The 21,621-nt window shown below is 30.6% G+C and overlaps 3 protein-coding genes across 3 annotated transcripts; 1 reads left to right on the plus strand and 2 right to left on the minus strand.

Moving 5' to 3' along the window:
* Nucleotides 1–203: 203 nt before the first annotated feature.
* On the minus strand, nucleotides 204–14,994 carry LOC126654164 (uncharacterized). Its single transcript, XM_056106360.1, has 6 exons — nucleotides 14,985–14,994; nucleotides 4,608–4,665; nucleotides 4,471–4,512; nucleotides 3,395–3,638; nucleotides 3,135–3,302; nucleotides 204–458 (listed from the first exon to the last, which is right to left on the minus strand). Exons 1-6 carry the CDS (start codon nucleotides 14,992–14,994, stop codon nucleotides 261–263), a joined length of 720 nt encoding a protein of 239 aa, XP_055962335.1. The 3' UTR covers nucleotides 204–260.
* Nucleotides 14,995–15,091: 97 nt separating this feature from the next.
* On the minus strand, nucleotides 15,092–17,301 carry LOC126654163 (uncharacterized). Its single transcript, XM_050348241.2, has 3 exons — nucleotides 16,769–17,301; nucleotides 16,524–16,691; nucleotides 15,092–15,489 (listed from the first exon to the last, which is right to left on the minus strand). The coding sequence occupies exons 1-3, from the start codon at nucleotides 17,240–17,242 to the stop codon at nucleotides 15,280–15,282; spliced, it is 852 nt and encodes a 283-aa protein (XP_050204198.1). The 5' UTR covers nucleotides 17,243–17,301; the 3' UTR covers nucleotides 15,092–15,279.
* Nucleotides 17,302–18,766: 1,465 nt separating this feature from the next.
* On the plus strand, nucleotides 18,767–21,038 carry LOC126653713 (zinc finger BED domain-containing protein RICESLEEPER 2-like). Its single transcript, XM_056106361.1, has 5 exons — nucleotides 18,767–19,401; nucleotides 19,538–19,744; nucleotides 19,841–20,674; nucleotides 20,775–20,923; nucleotides 21,025–21,038. Exons 1-5 carry the CDS (start codon nucleotides 18,767–18,769, stop codon nucleotides 21,036–21,038), a joined length of 1,839 nt encoding a protein of 612 aa, XP_055962336.1.
* Nucleotides 21,039–21,621: the final 583 nt, after the last annotated feature.

Genomic DNA, 21,621 nt, shown 5'->3' on the forward strand with positions numbered 1-21,621 from the left:
ATCCCACTTGGCTAAAGTACAAAAAGGCCACCATATGGTTTAAATACAAAAATACCCCTCATGACTTGGAGTAAAAGAAATAAAATGACAATTTTTTAGATAGGAAAAGTAAAAAAATTATTTGCTTAGTATTTTTTACAAATAAATGTTTTAAATTGGTATTTTTCTCAACAAGATTTTAAATTACAGCACAAAGAAGGTAGCACATGTTTGTTTGTGTGTTTGCTAATTTGATATAGTAATTGCTCTTATTGGAGTCATTATTGAGTATGGAAAATAATCTTTTGTGCTTCTTGGCGGATGCAACAGAGGTTTGTTTGTATCTCTTTGCATAGTCTACCCTCAACTAAGTGAACAGGCAGCCATAGCTTTGGCTTTACATCAACAAAATATGAAAGACTTGTTTCAAATTCTTTACCAACTGAGTCGTCAAATTCTTCAGATCTTGATTTGGTGACCTGCATCACCACTCAATTCAATTTTTCTTCTGTAAATTTTGCTCATAAAGCAAAAATAAATGCTAAAGGAGCAACAACATATCAAATAACATGTTAACATAAATTATAAATTTAGCTACATTGTGAGGTAAATGCTACTATATCAACATCTACTTAACATGACCTTAGCCTCATAATTTTAAAAGATAAAGGCTAATCTCCTGAAAAAAAAACCTCCACTTTTTAGCCAATTTTCGTTTGTATCCTGACGTTGTAAAATCTCCTATTTTACCCAAATTCACACTTTTCATTTTCAATTCCACCCTTAAGCTTTAAATTGACCCTTTTTAACTTGAAAAAGGTCCAAATCGATACTTAATATTTAAGCATGTATACGAAATAGGGTTTATTGTTATATTTAAACAAAAAAAATTCTTTTCGCAAATTAAAAAAACTTAATAATAAATTTTTACTTAATATAATAAATATTATTATTTTGTACAAATTCAAATCCGATTTATATCCGCTTTTATTCGACCTCTCCGTGTTGATTCCGCAAAATTAATTCCATAATTTTAGATATATAATTAATATTTTATAATTAATTGTAATTATAAATAATTTTAAATTTTATTAAATAAATTAAACAATCCAAATTCTGGAATCCAGCGCCTCCGTTTCAGCCGCGTCCCACAACTCCGGCAGTGGCCGGAGTGTCCGAGTTCGTCTGAGGACGAACCTCATCTGGGTTCGTCCTCAGACGAACTCAGATCTGAGGATGAACCATCTGTGTTCGTCCTCATATGAAATGACGAACCCGGATGGTTCGTCCTCCAAGTTCGTCTGAGAAGACGAACCCATAAGGGGTTCGTCTTCTCAGACGAACTAAGGACGAACCCATTTGGGTTCGTCCTCAGGTTGTCTGGTTCGTCTGAGGACCAACCCAGATGGGTTCGTCCTCAGATCTGGGTTCGTCTGAGGACGAACCCAGGTTCGTGTGAGAAGACGAACCCAGATGGGTTCGTCTTCTCAGACGAACTCTAACATTCCGGCCACCGCCGGAGGGGTGAAGAGGGGCTGCCGCTGAGGACATAGCGGATGCGGTAATTCCGTTAAAAATTTTTAGTAAAATTTTAAATTAATTATATATTTATACATTCATCAAAAGTTTATATATCTAGTTAAAAAATATTAGTAATTGTAAATATAAAATTTTGAAATTGATTTTTTTCGGTACAAATATAAATTTCGAGATAAATATTAATTAAATTTATTTTTTTATTAGTAAATATAATGGATTTTTTGAAATTTTAAAGAAGATGAGTTTTTTGTTTGTTTTAAAATATTGGGGACTAATTATAATATTTATTAAAATATGAAGTATTGAAAAGAGGTCAATTTGATGTTTGAGGGTGCGATTGAAATCAAAAGATGTGGATTTTGATATTTGAGGGTGGAATTGAAAACGAAAGGTGTAAAATTAAGTAAAATTGGCGATTTTATAACATGAGGGTGCAAACGAAAAGGGGTTAAAAGGTGGAGGTTTTTTTAGGGGATTAGCCAAAGATAGGCCTAATCACTCAAAAACCCCTCACCTTTAAACTTTTTTTCAATTCTACCCCGACGTTGAAAATTTGTCAATTTTACCCACTTTTGAATTTTCCGTTTTCAATTGTACCCCAATATTTTAATTTTTGTTAATTGTTTTACTTAAATGATGAAATCATTCAATTAATTAAGTCTAAACATGAAATTAAATTCTTTTTTATTCAAAAAGTACAAATAAGTCCTTTATTTTTAAAAATTAACTAAAAACCATAATCAAATTAACACTAATTTAAATTCTTAATTAATTTAACTAAATTTAAATAAATTTTAAAAATATACAGTTAATATATGCGAGACATGGAGAATGTTTTAAACGAATTTCCAAACGCAAAAGACGTTAATTTAATTTTTCAGGGTACAATTGAAACACAAAAATACAAAATAGGGTAAAATTGACAAATTTTCAACGTCAGGGTATGATTGAAAATGGGCTAAAAGGTCGGGGGTTTTTAAAGACATTAGGCCCATAACTTATTTAATAACAACGTAAAATGTATGTACAAAAAAATAAACGTAAAATTTAACATGGAAGAACAAAAAGAAAAATGTGAAAATGCAATGATCTAAAAGTAAATTGTTGAGAATTGAACTAGATAAATGGGTGTAAAGGAGAGTTGGGTTACTTATAAGTTAAATGAGATCGACATAAAAAAAACTTAACGAGTTAAGTTTGAACTACTCCAGTATTAATTAAATTAAAAAAATTCATAAGACTCGCGACCTTCTTACAAACATAAAAAAATAAAGCACGTTATACACGTGACTCAAATCAATTATGTTTGTATTTTTTATTTATAATTTAATTTTATTATTGATTATTAATTCTGTTTATTTAAATATAATTTATATATATATATATTAAGTACATTTTTTCTAACACTACGAACCAATAAATGCTACTTGCAGCGTAATGAGGAAATGCTACGATCAGCATCAACCTAGAAAGACTCTCGATAACGAATCTCAAAATATTTAAAGTGATAACAATTTTTAAAGGTCGTTGAAATTCCATTCTACAGTTAAATTTCAAGTACTAATTCAAAAAACTTAAATTTTTTGTTAAATAAAATAAAAATTAGTTATATTCACCTGTTCAATAGACCATTTTCCATCAAAAAATTGGAAGTCGCCTTCGGTCATCTTAAACTCAATATCTCGCCTTTTTCCAGAAGTAAAAATCGCAACCTCTTTTTCAAAACAATCCAAAACAGCCTTGGCAGTGAATTTCAATCCCAACGGCAAACTTTGTTGTCCAACCTATTTTTATTGTAAAATAAAAAACAAAATAATAGAATTCAACTTAACCGCCAAAAAATGAACAAAATTTAGGAAATAAATGTGATAATTACCTGGTAGAGACGAGCGAAATTATGTTTCTTGTCAAGTAATTTGCTGACAGCAAGACCCGGGATAAAATCAGTCAATTTCTCATAATCAGTTAACACATTCCAAATAGTATCAAGGCAGGCATTTATAGCAATTTTGGAACGAATTCTTCTGGAATTCCAACCAAGCTTCTCTATATGAATAAATACACCATTCGAATCAAACTCCTCACCTATAAATGTGTAACCCTCATCATTATTACTAGAGCTAATTATATAAAAAATCACGACATTTACATGTAGTTTCATTGTAATTATGACTTTTAAAAGGTGGCATTTAAAGGCACGACCTTTCAATTTTTTTAAAAAAAAATTCATTATTTCAATGTATTTTTATTGACTAAATTCTTCATTAAACCATTAATTAAAAACTCAAATTATAAATCGACACCAAATTTTATTATATTTTGGTTACAGTATGTAGGATTATGAATTTTTAATTATAAAAATTACACCGAATTTTATGTTGGTGATAGATTTGAAATAAAAAAGTCGTGTATATAAATGTCAATTTTTAAAAGACACGATTAAAATGAAATTACATATAAAAGTCGTGCTTTTTTATGTAACTAACTCTTATTATTATTATCTGATTATATAAAAATCATCATCAAACAAAATAGATTTTGAAAAGGAACAGAGATAGAGAGGGATGGACCTAACTTAACAAGAAGAAGATATTTAAAGAGAAGTTTGGGAGCAAAATTAGCTCGATGGATGACAAAACTCATTATTAAGTCCTTCTACTAATATTATTTATTTTATAACACCTTTATAACTTATTTTATTAGTAAGTTGTCCTTGTACCATAAATTTTATCAAATTTAGGTCGTTGTTGGCTAAAATCCCTAACTCCAAGGCTCATATTTTGATGATAACAAAATATCCACTGATGTTTATATCAAGTATTTATGAAGAATACATTAAGTAATAAAGGTTCAAGAAGTTTCATGAAACTACTAGCTTGTAGGCAAAATCAAATCTATAATGGACAGTTTGGTAATCAAATAGTTAATATATCTTTGAGGGAATATATATACCAAAGAATATTGCCATATGTGGAGAGCACAATGACATCTCGCCTATGTGCAACAAAGAAAAAGTAAAGAACCATAAAAGGCAAAAACAAAATTCATTAGTGAGTTATTTTCATACCAGAGCTAACAACCTAGCACACCAGTTTGATAGTCGTACTAACAAATTGGCCTCATCAGACCAAATTAGCTTAACAGTCTCTAACACCATGCAAAACAACATGACACATCAGCCTGCCAATTGTATAGGACAAATCAGCCTCTACCAGGAGAAGACAGAATTATCTCAACGGTCTTTGATACCAAACCAGACAACCTAGCACACTAGTATGCCAACTGTACGAACAAATCAACCTCTACCCAGAGAAGACAAAATTACTTCAATAGCTTTACTAGCTCGTTAGTATGCAACATGCTAGTGATTTGTCATCTTGCACACCTACGTTTATGGATGAAGAAAATATTAAAGGCCAATATTTAATTTAGTGCTTGTAAGACCCATATTTTATAAGGGTCTTGAATATTCTACTTTTGAGATCAAATATAATTTTTAGAGGGCATTTTGGAAATATTGATCTAGATGTCCAACTCATTAGACAATGTTAGGCTGCTAGTGTAGTACTATGGATTAGACTCCGCCATTAGCAAATAAAATTAGGCTAATTATCTTGCCAACTCATTGTGCTACTAGGGTCTTGCATTTGTCACTTTGTACAACTCAATTTATGATAAAGAAGACAAAGTGACTCAACCCTAATTTATAGAATATTCTAGCCACTATAAAAAAAAAATTCACTCATTGTATTGGACGTGGATGTGAGAGCATCAAGGCACCACCAAAAGGAGCATCATTTTTGGTTTATCTCTCTATCTTTGAGAGTTTATCGTGTATTAAGAAGAGTAAACACCACCATTTATATGTATTTGTGAGAAGATTTCAAGCATTAGAATAGCTTGTGGGAAACATACTAGGTAGAATTAGGTTGTGACCTATTAGTTTGTCGGAGCTAAAAAAAACCAGTGCTTCAGGGAGAAGATTAGTGTTGGATGAAGCTGAAATTGTAATTTGTTAGTTGTTGGAGCTAATGAAAACTAGCGGTTTGGAGAGCAAATTAGTTTTGGATAAAATTGAAGATGTAGCCCGTTAGTTTGTTGGAGCTTAATGAAAACCATTGGTTGGAGAGCATATTAGTTTTCGGTTGTGAATCTATTAGTTTGCTGTAACTAATGAAAATCAGTAGGAAGGGATGCAGACTAGGTTCTGGGTAGAATTAGAGCTGTATTCTTTCAAGGCTTATTTCTAGTCTCTAATAGAAATTGAAGTGCGAGTTAAATATTTAAGAAAAATATTCTTAAGGAGTGGGCGTAGGTAGGGCCGGCCTTAGATGAAATGAGGCCCTAGGCAAAGTCGGTTTAACACGTATAAATTATATATTTAATTTTTTTAATAATAATGGATATTTTTTAAATTAAAAATAATAAATATAGAACATGTAGATAATTATATTAAAAAAAATACATGAAAAGTTCAAAACATAATTGTAATTATTATTTTAAATACTATATATTTCTAAATTAATAATTAAAAATAATGATAATAAACTACAAACACTAGTTTGTCAAAGAGGTAATGGAGTTAGGAGAATATTAAGAACATTTTAAGAAACAATTGAGCTAATATATATATAAAAAATTGTTTAAAAGTAACAATTTTTATTAAGGTAATTTCCATTAAAATTATATTGATTTAAAGATTTTGTAAAATTTAAGGCTCTTAATAAATTTTCATTGACATTATAAAATATGTTAAGATTTGATATCATTTAAAATAACAATGTTGACATTTTAATGTCTCTTAAAATTTATTAGTTTTTTAATTAAGAATATAATAAATTATATGTGTATAGAAATTCTATGAGGGCCCTAATAATTATGAGGTCCTAGGCCTAGGCCTTAGTGGCCTAGCCCTAGGGCCGGACCTGGGCGTAGACAAAGTTGTAGAACCACTATAAATTCGGTATTCTTTCTTTATGCTTTCAATATTCCTCTATTATCTTATGTATTATTAGCTTACTTTTTTTTATTAGCTTACTATTTTACTAGTTTATTGCTTTACAAAAGGATTCTCCAAAAGAAATTAAATTATTTATACTGTTATTCATAAATGCTTTACAAGGTCTATTAGTTTGGACAATTAACTTACTAAAGAGATTATCAAAATAATTTTTTAAAAGATTTTAGTTTGTCTGTATTTGATTAACTTTTGAACCGCTTCCAATCGACCAATTTATTAAGTATTTCAGTAAACTAATATTCCGCAAAAGTTTATTATTAGTTTTTTTTTCGATTCTACTAAGCTTATAAAACCAATTATATTTCCTACTCAATAATCGAAGAAAATAGTTTTCCTTCTATATTTTGATTTTAATTGAATCGGTCGAATTGCAAACCTATTCGTAGCAGTTTGGTTTTTATTTATTTTTTATTTTTTATCGGGTTCAGTTTTGGTTAGAAATTCATATTCGGTCGATTTGATTTTAAACATTCAGTCTATCGGTCAATTTGGTTATAGAGATGTTTGTTCGGCTTCAACCGAACCGACTAAATGCTCCCCTAAAGCCAATATACCGTTAAAAAAATAGTTCAATTCAGTTAAAGCCGAATCGAATCGCCAAAACGGAATGACTCGATTGATCAAATGCTCAAGATCGAACTGATCGAATACCAAACCTTAAACGAAAGTGAACCGGCAAAATAAAAATAAAAATCAAATTGAAATTGATTATTTTTTTAGCTTGGTTATTTTGATTTGGTTTAGATGAGAATACACCTAAATATTTTATGTCAAAAACGAACCGAATTCAAAAACAACCTTTTTTTATAAGGGTTAATTTTAAAAAAAATCACTAATTTTACACGAAATTTCATTTTAATCACGACTTTTAAAAGTTGCCATATAAAATCATGACTTTTCATTATTTTTCAATTCTATCACCGATTATTTTTCAGTGTATTTTTACCTTTCATTTTTTTTCAAATCAGCTGGATTCTGATTGCCACGTCAGTAAAAAAAACACTGAAAATTAATTTAGTGATAGATTTGAAAAAAATAAAAGTTTATGGTTTTATATAACAACTTTTAAAAGTCGTGATTAAAATGAAACTTCATGTAAAGGTCATAATTTTTTATGAAATTAACCCTTTTTATAATACCAAAACAACTTGTACGGATTTTAAAAATTAAGTTTGGAACTTCGGGTTGAAAAAATTAATTTGGTCAATTTGTTAAAATTGTTTTTTTTTTTGTTATTTTGAATTTCTGTGTGGAATTTCTCAGTGAAGAATAGTTTAATCGGTTTAATTTTTAGATAGACCGGTCAGGATTGATGTTGTTGAATTTTTTAATTTTTTTTCCTTCCGAATCGGTCATATATCGATTTTAAATCGAACTAGTTGAACCGGCCAATTTCTAAAACAATAGAAGAAATGCTTTAGAATTTAAAAAATTTAGGTTTAGAACTTATTCCAAATTCTCAATTTCCAAAACAATAAAGGATTAAGATAATTGTCAATGAAAAAGGATTAAGACCAAATCCATATTCAAATCCAAACTAATGGCTATCTAAACGCAGCTCTAATGAATTTAGACAGAAAAAGTGAGGGACTTGGATTTAATTGCAACTAAAATTTTATCAAGTTTTAGTGAACATGATCACTTAATTTACATCAATGACATAAATCAATTTAATTTAATATATACACTTTTGATCTATATCTTTCATACAAAAATGAATGGTACAAATTAAATAAATTTAACTTTTTGTGTTAATTAAAAGGATCCTAACTCATTTAGTTCATAGCAAGCATATATCACTTACAACATCAACAAATTAAATAAAAAAATCTTTGAAGAGTCCAGTAAATAAATTGTTTATCAAGTAAGGTCATTTAACCCCTCTAACTTCACATAAACTATCAAAAATATTCAAATTTGTATTTTATGACAAAAACTCCCAATTTGTCAATATTAGATCATCTTATATAGTTTTATCCTTGACTATTAAGACCATTAAGAGGTAAATTCGTAAATCATAATTTTTTTTATCATAAAACATGAACTTCAATAAGTTGAAGGGACAGCATAAATCTTTTTGAATCGATTATTATTTTTTATTAATTATAAATTTAGAATGAAAAGGTAATATGCGTTTATTAAAGTGGAGAATAAAATTTTATTTTCTATTTCATATTTATTTAGTAATGTAATTAATTAGTTACAATATAAACTGCTTAACAACAATTCTAATCATATACTAGCAAGCAATTAAATTAAAGAAAAGAATGCTATAATACTGCAGTTGAATGAATTACCTGGAGCCATAATAGCTTAATGCACCACCTTTCACTTTCAGAATATACTTCAATATTTTGGCTGTTGCTGTAATCTTATGTTGTTGCTTTATGAATTCTACGAATTTTATAGAGACGTGATTTACAAATACAATAAAATACTATCCCCCCCCCCCCCCCCCCCCCCCCCCCCCCTCTTCCCCGAACAGAAAATTATTGCTGCCAACAAAACATGTACCAGAGTATTACTTGTGGTCTACTTCGAGGTGGGTATGGGTGGTATGCATGGGGTTGAAATGGACAGGGCCATCCATTTAGCTTTCTTATGGGCTCCCATACCTTTCTAATCCCTATTTAATCCTAATACACTCATTTACCCATTTTGTCTATAAATTTATAATATAGTGGTATAAAAATTAAAATAATTTTAAAAAGAGGAAATTCATTAATTGTTGGTTTTTGGTTCGCTTTGAAATTTGGATTATTCAAATTAACCGAAACGTTCGAACTGACAATTTTTTTAATTTTTTAATTTTTCCTTGTATATTTTGATTTCAATCGAATCGATCGAATTACTGACCTATTCTATATAGTTGGATTTTTTTTTTTTTTTTTGCTCAACTCCATTTTGATTAGAAATTTATATTTGGTCGGTTTGCTTTTGAATGTTCAGTTAATCGATTGATTTGGTTATAGAGACTTTGGTTCGATTTTAACCAAACCAACCAAATGCTTCCCCTAAACCCATTACGCCATGCAAACAGTGACGGAGGTAGGGTATGGCCAGCACGGGCCTGGGCCCTACCTCACGTTCATTAATTTTTTTTAGGAGTGGAACTTTTGCTATTATCCAGATTAAGAGTTTTATAGTTACTAGTTTCGCATTACGTGCTATGCACGTGGCTCGTAACGTAATACGTCATGAATATATTAATACAAAATTTATAATTATATCAATTTTTTATTTATATAATTAATGTAAAATTAGTTAAAATTTTTTGTAAAAGTAAATATAATATATTCGGTTATTAAATTTTTTCCATACTAAATTTATTCTTCTTTTGGTTTTATAATAAAAATAATTAAATAATTAACTTAATTTTATTAATAATATCTTTAAAAATAATAAGATAGAAATTTAAATAATAATATATTGACCAAATATAGTATTTTAATTTTGTAGTTCAATCAAACTAAAAGATAGGCATTCCTACTAATTTGGAGACAATTTAGTTAATTTTTACATACTAAAAACTTAATTGGAGATAATTTAGTTATCTATTCTAATTAGGATTTTAATTACAATAGTGATTAATTAAGTGACTAATTAGTTAATGACTATAAAACCTTTATTTAGTAGTAAACTGAAAAGGATCATTCAGTAAATTTGCCTGTCCCCCATCTGTGCTTTTATATATAGTATAGATAGGTTAGGGTTTAACTAATTAGAATAAAACTAAACTTAAAGTGGGACTTACTTAATTACTTAATTATAGAGGAAATTAACAAAAACAACCAACGATACATAAAAAAAAAAACTGAAGTGCCACTCTCTCTGCCAACTGCCATCATCAGGTTCACTTTTATCTTAGTTTTATAGTTCAATTTTTTATTTAATTATCTTTTGCCTTTTATAAAAGATGGTTATTTGTTTGTTAAATAAAATCTGTGATTAAGAGTTTTAAATTTTTATCCAGATTAGGAGTATTTTTTTGCTATTGTCTGACACTCAATTGAATTTGATTTATCTTTCCCCTCTCTTAATGTTCTCTACATATAATAGCATTGGATAAACATTTATTATGCACAGTAAAACTTAAATTATACATTTAATGATCATGTAATATTATATTAACCAATTTTTGTGGAATTTTATAATTTTGTAGGCAATGGATAAATTTTTAATAAAAAGATCACGACCCTCAATCGTAGAATCTTTTAATACTTCTAATGCGGTTGATTAAAAAAAACGCGAGTAGAATTTAATGCAGATGATAACAATTTTATAACTTTTATTTTTCGGTGTAAATTTTTTATGGTTTGATAATTTAAGTTTTTAATTAGATTGTGCCCTATCTGAATTTGTCGTCTGGCTTCGTCACTGCATGCAAAGGATAGATTCAATTAAAACCAAATAGAAATTGATCGATCAAAAGTAGAGAATTGTAGAAGAGGATAAATTCTTTTTGCTGGCTCAGTATTGTGCGGTGCTGCTCCATTTTTTTAGAGAAGAAGAGAATATGATGGTAAAATGGAGAATGACTCAACTCAAGTTCAAATTCTCTCCATTTTCCTTAAGTTCACTTATATTTTTGACACTTAAACAAAATGATATTTAATTTTCTCCATTTTTATCATTATTTTTAGATGTCAAACATGTAAGTGTTGAAAAAATGGAGAGAATTTTACATTTGAGGTGATCCACTCCCGGTAAAATGGTGAAGAAGAGAGACGGCTGCAAGATCTTTATATAAGGGACCTATGCGCTGTTTATTACGGTGCATAGATCGTCTTCCAATGACACTCATGCAGAGTCTGTTTTCACAAACTACACACAATGGTGGAACATTTGACCATAATTTAACGCCATGCACAGCTTATTACGGCGCATAGAATTAAATTCTCAACGCCAGAAACAAACTATACGGTGAAATTAATGCATAAATTTGAAATTAAATTTTAAACTAGGCACAAATAGAGAATTGTCCTGATATTTAAAGAGAAGTTTAGGAGCAAAATTAGGTTAATGAATTAAAAAACCCATTATTAATTCCCTCTACTATCACTTTTTATTTGACAACACCCTTATACCTTATTTTGTTAGTAAATAGTCCTTGTATTATTAATTTTATCAATTTTAGGTCCTCAAAGGAATTGCAACGTGGAATAACGAACCCTTTAACACATATTCCGTCTCTAATAATCAATAATAATTTCACGTCACATGGACCAATTAAAATAAATAATAACATCACAAAGAATTGATTAATAGTAGAGGAATCTAATAATAACATACATATTAAATGTATCATTTTTTTAGAACAGACTCCCCATTTATGTTATAATTTACAGTTTGGTATCTCTTGTTTGAAAATTAAACAATTTGGTACCTCGATTTTAATTTTGCAAACGCTTACAACCTTCTATGAAATATGGGTACCGGATCGTTAATGAAATTAAATGTGAGATACCAAATCGTTTGAAAATGAGGTAACAAATTGTTAACATAATTAAAAGTAAGATATCAAATTATTATCATGATTGAAAGTGAGGTAGCAAATCGTTTGAAAGTGAATAACAAATTATTAACGGATCTAGCTGAAGCCCCTAATTGTTGACATAATTAAGAGTGAGGTATCAAACTATTTGATTTCCAAACAAGAGGTATCAAACTGTAATTTATAACAAATGTGAGGGGTTTAGAGTAATTTGTTCAATTTTTTATTTATCAATTTTTTGTTTTAATATGCATTTATCTATCAAGTTATATACAAAAACAAATATACTATCAATTTTTTTATGTATACATCACTAACCCCTCTGACTCACATAAAATATAGAGCAAATTATTTTGAGACCTTCCACATATATATTCACAGTTTAATATCTCTTATTTGAAAATCTTACCTAATGACCCCTCACTCTCAATTTTGTAATAAAATTAGGGGCTTTTATTAGTTATGTTGATGATTTGGTATTTTTTGCAAACGATTTGAAAGCTCACTTTCAATTTCGTTTGAGATTTGATATTCTTCACTTTCATTTCGTTTAAGATTTGGTAAAAAAATTAATTGAAGTACCTAATTATTTGCGTAATTGAAAATGAGGGGCATTAAACAAGATTTTCAAATAAGGTGTATGAAACTGTAAATTATAATATATGTAGGGACTTCAACATAATTTGTTCAAAAAATATTTTTTGACAAAAAACCTCACACATATTGGATCAATTTATATCCTTGACTATTAAAACCATTAAGGTGTAAATTGACAAACCGTGAATCTCTTTTCATCAAAAAAACACAAACTTGAATAATTTCTATCTTTTGGGCGAGTTGAAAGGATAAAACAAAGGGAAAATTATAGAGAAAATATTAGCATTTATTAACTCCGAAATTCCAACTTAATTTACATAGCGTTCAAAATATTTATTTTTTTACTCTGCGATTCCTTTTTTATACTCCATTTATATTTTATATGTTTTAGTCATAACTTCTTTTTCTTCTTCAACTCATCCAAAAAAAAATTAACAATTCAACAATTCAATTTAAAATGTTAAGCTCATAACAATTAAATAAACTGACTTTTCTAATTCCATTATTACTTCTTGAAAATTTATTGTGAATTTCAAATCAAGTTTTCAATCCGCTCGAATTTTTAATTCGTAACCGAATCGTTTTAAATTTTACTCGAATTCATGTCCAACGATTATAATTTTTAAAAAAAAGAAAAAAAAAGGTAAATTATTAATTTATTTTTCTAATTAAAAATCTATTAAAAACATTTTGAAACAGTTTCAAAAGGTTTTCGGAACACAATTTTATTATCATTTAAGAAACACTATATAATGGTTTCAAACAGTTTATCAAGGTCTCAAACTGTTTAAAAAAGGTCACAAACAGTTTACAAATGTCTCAAACAGTTTACAAAACTTTAAAAAACACAATTTGCAACATTTATTCAAGGGATAATGTTAAATAAATTCATAAACTATACATATTTTTTCAATTTAATCACGAACTTTAAAACATCTCAATTGTATGCATTCAAAAAAAACTTCCATTTTTTTCAATTTGATGCATATGATGACGTGGCACCCATTCATTGGTGTAATTTAATTGAGGTGGACATCATTTTTTGCAGCCACATCATCATATGACCCCGTGTATCGAATTGAGAAAAAATGAAAGTTCATGCATAAAATTGAGACATTTTAAAGTTCGTGATTAAATTGAGAAAACATGTATAGTTTATGCATTTTTATAACATTATCTCTTTATTTAAAAACAGTTTCAAACAATTTATAAACATTTCAAACAGTTTACAAAGGTTTCAAACAGTTTCAAAAAAAAAAGTTTCACACAGCTTACAAAGGTTACAAAACAGTTTATAAAGGTTTTAAACAGTTTGCAAAAGTTTCGAACAATTTAAATCGTTTCTAAAAACAATTTCAAATATTTTTACAAAACAAAAATGAGTTTGTCATAAAAACAGTTTCAAAAACACTTTCAGATAGTTTCAAACAGTTTAGAAAACACATTTTGCAATCTTTATCTAAAAACAGTTTCAATAATTTACAAAAGGTTCCAAACCGATTACAAAGGTTTCAAACAGTTTCAAATAGTTTACAACGGTTTCAAACATATGAATAAAATCGTAAATAAAATTGACAATTAACAGATAAAAAATAGAAAAAGAAAGAAGAAGATCAAGAATAAAAAGATACGGTGGCGGCGATGGCAAAAAATTCTGTTACTTCATGAGATGAATATTTCAATTTTTTTATCGGTAGCTTCTTATTGGTTTTATATTTTTGAATGTTTACATTATAAATCAAAAATGTTAAATGAATTATAGAAAAATTAGATAGAATTTATCAGAAAATTATATTAAAATGAAATAGGAAAAGAAAAATTGACAGAGAAAAAAAAGAAGACGAAGAAGAAGAAAAGAGAAAGAAGAAGAAGGAAAGAGAAAAGAAAAAAGAATGAGAAAGAAAAAGAAAAGAAGGAAAGGAGAAAAGAAGTGCAAATGTTAAAAATTAAGTTTTTTTACAATAAAAAATATATACACTCAAGAGTACAAATAAAAAAATTAGAAAAAAGAGTAGAAAAATATATTTTTAAAACTGGGATACTAGGTACAAATAAGTTCAAAATAAGAGTGTTTTCTGTAAATTCCTCGAAAATAAATTTTTTAAAATTAATTAGTTTAGAATAAAAAATAATTTATATTTATATAATTGGAGAATTAAATTTCATTTTTTTTTCATATTTAATTAATACTGTAATTACTTACAACGTAAACTGCTTCACCACAATTCTAATCCTGCATTAGCAAGCAATTGAATTATTACGAGGGCGATAGACCCTAAAAAGCAGAAAACTCTGCTTCCGACAAAAAAAAAAGCAGAAAACTCTGCTTATAGCATGAAAATGCAGTTGAATTACCTGGAGCCATCACGATAGCTAAATGTGATCACCTTTCAGAAAATACCTCAATATCTTGGCTACTGCTGTGTAAATCGTATGTTGTTGATTTATGGATTATTACGAACTTTATAGAGATCTGATTTACTTGAACAGAATGTAAATGCTGCCGGCAAAACAAGTACCAGAGTATTGATTGTCCAGTGTTGTCCTTGTTACATTTATTTGTGAAAATTAACAAAGAGTATATATTAAAAAATACTAAAGGTCTTACATTTTGGTTTGTAAGTTTGCTAATTTGATATAGTAATCGCTCTTATTCGAGTCCATATTGAGTATGGAGAGTCATCTTTTGTGCTTGCTCCCGGATGCAAGAGAGATTAGTCTGTATCTCTTTGCAGAGTCTACCTTCAACTAAGTGAACAGGCAGCCACAGCTTAGGCTTTACATCAACAAAGTATGAAAGACTTGTTTCAAGTTCTTCACCGACCGAGTCGTTACATTCTTCAGATCTTGATTTGGTGACCTGCATCGCCACTCAAGTCAATCTTGCATCTTTAAATTTTACTCACGAAGCTCCATAAAAGAGCAACACGATATCAATGTCATATTAACATAAATTGCAGATTTAATCTACACATAGCTACAGTCTATGGAAATGCTTCTATCAGCATCGACCTAGTACAACTCTGGCCTATGGATTTTATTATGTTTGAAGTGATGAAATTTTTTGGGTCATTGGAATTCCATTCCCGGGAAAATTTCCCATGAGCTATCAAATTATTGCATTTCATGCCTAGAAAAACAGAACTAGATTTGAAGGCATTATGTAAAAAGATATGATGGCATGGATTGATGCGGATAGAGAATCCATAATTTAGCTAATACAGCTCCGACAAACAGTAAAATGCATGTACAAAGAAGATTAAGCTCAAAAGAAGACCAGGACGGAAAAAAAGAACAATGGGGAAAGGCAATGACCAAACACTGAATTGTTGAGAATTGAACATAATGTACATTCATACCGGTAATATCTAAAGAAATAATATCACAGAGTAAGAAACAAAGAAATATTTACTTGAGTTGAGCATGCCATAACAAAAATATAAACTTAAGACCAAGTTCAAATGTGTACTTGCAACTTAATTTATCTTAGAATGTCCCTCTAAATCACATAATCATGTGCCCAGAAAATATACTCTAATTTGTTAATCACTCTTTTAATCTAAAGAACATCATCGCTAACCAAACGCTTCATACACGTAGATATAATATAAAGCATTGCAGCCTTTTTCCTGTTTCGCTTTAGACTCGAATGTTATCCATTAAAAGATATGAATGCAAGTCATATGAAATCACAAGCTTATTGTACATTTTTCCGGATATGACGGCAAGACAGAAGGGAACTCGATGCCACAAGCTGCCACCAACTTTAAAGCTAAACAATTTACTCTAAGAACATGTTTGGTGGCTAGAGAAACTGTAATCCTGATAAAATGAATTTCTAGTACAAATCCAAGAAGCTTAAACAAAAACAAAATAAAAACTAGCCTCATTCACCTGCTCAATCGACCACTTCCCTTCAAAAAGTTGGAAGTCACCCTCAGTCATCTTAAACTCAATATCACGCCTTTTCCCATAACCAAAAATCTCAACCTCTTTTTCAAAACAATCCAAAATTGCCTTGGCATTGAATTTCAGCCCCAACGCCAAGTCCTGCTGTCCAATCTGTTTTAATTGCAAAAATCAATACTAAAACTCAATTAAACAGCTAAAAAATCAAGCAAAATAACAACCGCTAATACCTGATAAAGACGAGCGAAATTTTCTTTCTTATCGAGTAATTTACTAACAGCTAGACCAGGGATAAAATCAGCCAATTTCTCATAATCAGTCAATATATTCCAAATAGTTTCGAGGGTGGCGTTTATAGAAATTTTGGACCGAATTCTTCTGGAATTCGTCCCAAGCTTCTTTATCTGAATAAATACATCGTTTGAATCGGAGTCCTCATCGACCGATGTGTAACTATCATCATCGTCAAATTCATCAAAATCATCGTTGTCGTCGTCAAATGAAACGGAATCAGAATTGGAACAGATTCTGGACTTAGAAAGAATTAGGTAACTAAGAGAAGTTTGGGAGGTGATTAATTTAGAAGGAAAAATTGAGGGATCTGTAAAAGTAGTAGCGGTAGAAGAAGAAGAAGAAGAAGAAGAAGGGTGAAGTAAAAGACAAGAGGGATAATTGAAGCTAACTGACACTGTAAAGGCGCGCATTATGTCGCATAGCAACGAAGATAATGCAACCACCACCCCATTTTTCAGGGCTCAACGGAATCTGGAAGCCGGATAAACCAGCCATTGTCATTTGGTTGGGCCGTTCTGTTAGTCATCGGGTTGGGCCGAAGTCAATCAGTCTAGGGCTTTTTACATATTTACCTAAAAAATTAAAATATTTATAAATAATACCTCATCATACCAATTTTATGTTTCTATTCTTGGTGCATAAAAATTTGTAATTTTACTGTAAATAAACGTCAATACTCTCTCCCCCCTCTCTTTCACCCACCCACTCACCTCATGCGCACTCAACACCTGCACGTAGGGCTGAGCATAAACCGAATCGGACCGATAAACCGAGCCGAACCGAGCTGATATTTGATGTTTAGGTCGGTTGTTTGGTAAAATCGGTGCGATTTGGTTTCAAAATAGGAGAAGTATGGTGTTCGGTTAATGATTTAGTTTGGGTTTAAGAATAACCGAACCGACCGAAAAACCGTTTTGACCGAAGTGTCATGCGACGTCGTTTTTCCTATATCCTACCTCTACCTTATACGACGTCGTCTGCCCCCACTATTTAAATCCATCTTAAAAAATCCTAACCCTAAAACTCATTTTCCCCTCTCTCTCTACATCAGCCGCCTCTGACCTCTCTCTCATCTCTCATTTCTCTCGATGCCTTCATAAAACCCTAACCCTAAAACTCATTCACTCTCTCAATCAGCCTCTCACTGAGCCTTAAACCTAACAAATCTTAGTCTTCATTTAGTCATAATCAAGATTCCTCATCTTATTTGCGCTTTGATTTGATGAAAATCCATGATTTTAAGCTTTGTTTTCGATGAAAACAGAGATTTATTTCACGAATCTCTCAGTCTTCTACTTTACTTAGCTATTACTTACTGATTTTATGTGAGTTATTCCTTTTATCTTCTGTATTTTAGCTGTTTCAGTTCATGGTTTTAATTTTAACGAATCTTTTGTTCATTTCATGTTCAAATCTGGGGATTTCTAGATACTAATACAGATACGTTTCTTTTATGTTTGATTATTCTGTTTATCTTATGTTTTGTTTTGGTATCTATCTCGTTTCTTCACCTGATATTGTGTATTTCTTTCTTCCATGTTAAAAATGGGGATCTCTGGTTCTGGATACAATATACAGGTATTTTTGGTATATTATTATTCTTTTATTTGTTCTTTATTTGTAAATCTTTCATGTTTGTTTATCTGATGATTCTTTCTTTCTGTTTTGTATGGGTTGTATTATCTGAGAAGATTCACTCACTGAGTGAATCATTAGTGGTGGTGGAAGCCTTCTGAGTTCCTGTCCCTATTTTAGCTTTATTCTTCTGATCTCATAGCAATCTGCTTACCTCCAGTTAGTTGGCTTGCATCTATTTTCTGGGTATGAATCTTGGACTCATTACTTTTTGTCTATTTGACTCATTACTTGATGTTGGTGGATTGGTTGGAAGCTTTACTTTACTGAGTTATATATATTTTCATTTGTTCACGCATATGTTGGGCTCTGAACAAGAGCAAGTTGCTGCTGCTGGTGATGATAGGGTTGATGGCTCACCTCCTGAGTTACCCCTATCATCTCAGCAGCAGCAACATGTTGGTGCTGCTGAGGGCTCATCTCAGCCCTCTCAGCAGCAACAGGATGATGCTAATGTTGCTGGTACTGGAGGTAATGTTGTTGACAAAAAACGTAAGCAGATTGCTGTTAGATCCAAAGTTTGGGATCATTTTGAGCGCATAAATGACGAATCTGGAAAATTGGTTATGGCTAAATGTTTATACTGTGCTAAAATTTACAATTGTGATACTAAAGTTAATAGCACTTCTACACTTAGATCACACAACCTTGCATGCCTTAAGAATCCCCACAGTAAAGAAACTAGACAGGCATTGTTAACTCTACAACCTGCTGCTAAATTTGATGCTGAAAATGAGGGGAAGGGTCAATTAGGGACCTGGAAATTTTCCCAAGATGATATATTGGCTTATATGCTTATTGTAGATGAACTTCCATTTCGTTTTGTTGAGGGTCTAGGCTTTAAGAGATTTATGAGTTATGCATGCCCTAGGTTTTATATTCCATCTAGATGGACTGCTAATAGAGACTGCTATCAATTGTATCTTGATGAAAGGTTGAAACTGAAAAATGTTTTAAAAAATGGGAGTCAAAGGGTTAGCATAACAACAAATACTTGGACTAGAAATACGTGTTAATTATATGTGTGTAACATGTCACTGGATAGATAATGACTGGGTGCTCCATAAAAGAATTATTTCTCTTGTTCCTGTTTGTGGGCATAAAGGTGATTACATTAGGAAAATACTTGAAAATTGTTTGCTAGCTTGGGGTCTGAAAAATGTGTTTACAGTGACTATGGATAATGCTGGTAACAATAACACTGCCATTGCTGCATTTAAAAAGAAAATGGTTGCATGGGGCACAGATGTTTGTAGGGGTGATTATTTACATATGAGGTGTATTGCACATGTAATCAACTTAGTTGTGTCTGATGGCTTGAAAGAAATGAATTCTTCTGTTAAGAAAGTTAGAGATTGTATCTGATACATTAGAAATAGTCCCTCTAGGCTTAAGAAGTTCAAAGACCTTGCTGCTGATGCTAAATTAGGCACAAAAAAGTCCTTATGTTTAGATGTTCCAACTAGGTGGAACTCCACTTATTTGATGCTTGATACTGCTTGCTTGTTTCAGTCTATTTTTGGAAGCTATGAGGAGTGTGATGAAAGTTTTAGATCTGATATGATTGAAAGTATTCCAGATTTTGTAGATTGGGAAACTGTTAAAAAATTTGCTACTTGCCTATCCTATTTCTATGTTACTACTTTGCGCATTTCTGGATGCTTGTATGTTACATCCAACATGCAGTTTCAGGAAATTTGTGACCTTTCTATCATGTTGGATGGAATGTTGTCAAGTGATGACATAGAGATTAGGCAAATGGGCAGAAAAATGAGGGACAAATTTAACAAGTATTGGGGTGATCCCCAGAAGATGAATCTTTTGATATTTTTTGCACATGTTTTTGATCCTACCTCCAAAATGAAACATTTGTTGTTTGCTCTATCAAGTTTGTTTGGTTCTGATCAAGGCAAAGTTTTATTTGAAACTGTGAATTGCAAGCTGACTAGTCTTTTTGATGAGTATGAAAAAGCTTATGTCAATGGGGGTGCATCTGCCTATATTAGCCTTAGCCAATCTATAGAGGTTGTTTCTGCTCAAGTTCCAATCATGCCATCTCCTGCAAAGAAACATTTATCCCTAATGAAGGCAAAATTCAATGAGCACAATAAGGAAAGTAGTGTAAGTGGCACTAGGAAATCTGAGCTAGAATTGTACCTGAGTGAGACCACAGTTGACAGTGAGAAAGAATTTCTAATTTTGAAGTGGTGGAAGCTAAACTCGGGACGATTTTCCAATCCTTTCGAGGATGGCTCGAGATATCCTAGTTGTCCCTATCTCTACTGTTGCATCTGAATCTGCCTTTAGTACTTCTGGCAGAGTACTTGACTGTTTTAGGAGTTCATTAACTCCAAGACTGGTGGAAGCCCTGGTGTGCACTCAGGATTGGCTTAGAACAGAATCTAGCCCTTTGATGATTGAAGAGTGCCTTGATGAATTGGAACCTTTTGAGCAAGGTTATGTGCTTCAACTATTCTCTGCTCATATTAATTTCCTTGTTTTTCTTGATTATTTTGAAACTAGCTAATAGTTTGAGCTTTTATTTTGATCTATGCAGAATTGCCCAACTAAACTGAAGGAGTTGGACTCTTCCAGAAATTTGTTTTTTTGAAGGTGTGGAAGCCAAAAAAATGACTCGTTGGTTGGTGTGCCTGAATACCCATTGTTCTGAAATCTGGACTGTCCCTAAGGCTAAGATGGTGGTGGAAGCAAATAAAGTAAATTGCTTTACTTTTTTCAATCTATATTTCTATTTTTAAAAATTACAAACTGCTTCTGTTTTTTTTTTCTGTTTTCTCAATCATTCTAAAACTAATTACAAACTGTTTTGAATACTTAATCTATTCTATTATGTTTTGGTTATGATTTGAAACTGTTTTCTTCTCAATTTGTTTAAGTGTTATTTATATGCTTTTCATTTTATTTTTGGGCTATGATGAAGTTTCCACCACTTCAAAAAATGACACATAAGGCCTTGTTATTTGCATGATGAGGCTCTTTTAGGCACCGTGCGAATTTCATCGCCTTATAATAATCTGAAAACTTTATTTCTAAGCCCCTGTTTTCTAAAATTTTAACAAGTTTCAATTTTGATTCAATTAGTTTAAAACTTTTTTGGGTTGAAATTTTGTTCAAACCTGTTTTGATTCAATTA

Source organism: Mercurialis annua, linkage group LG6 (genome assembly GCF_937616625.2).
Source record: "Mercurialis annua linkage group LG6, ddMerAnnu1.2, whole genome shotgun sequence".
Lineage (NCBI taxonomy): Eukaryota > Viridiplantae > Streptophyta > Magnoliopsida > Malpighiales > Euphorbiaceae > Mercurialis > Mercurialis annua.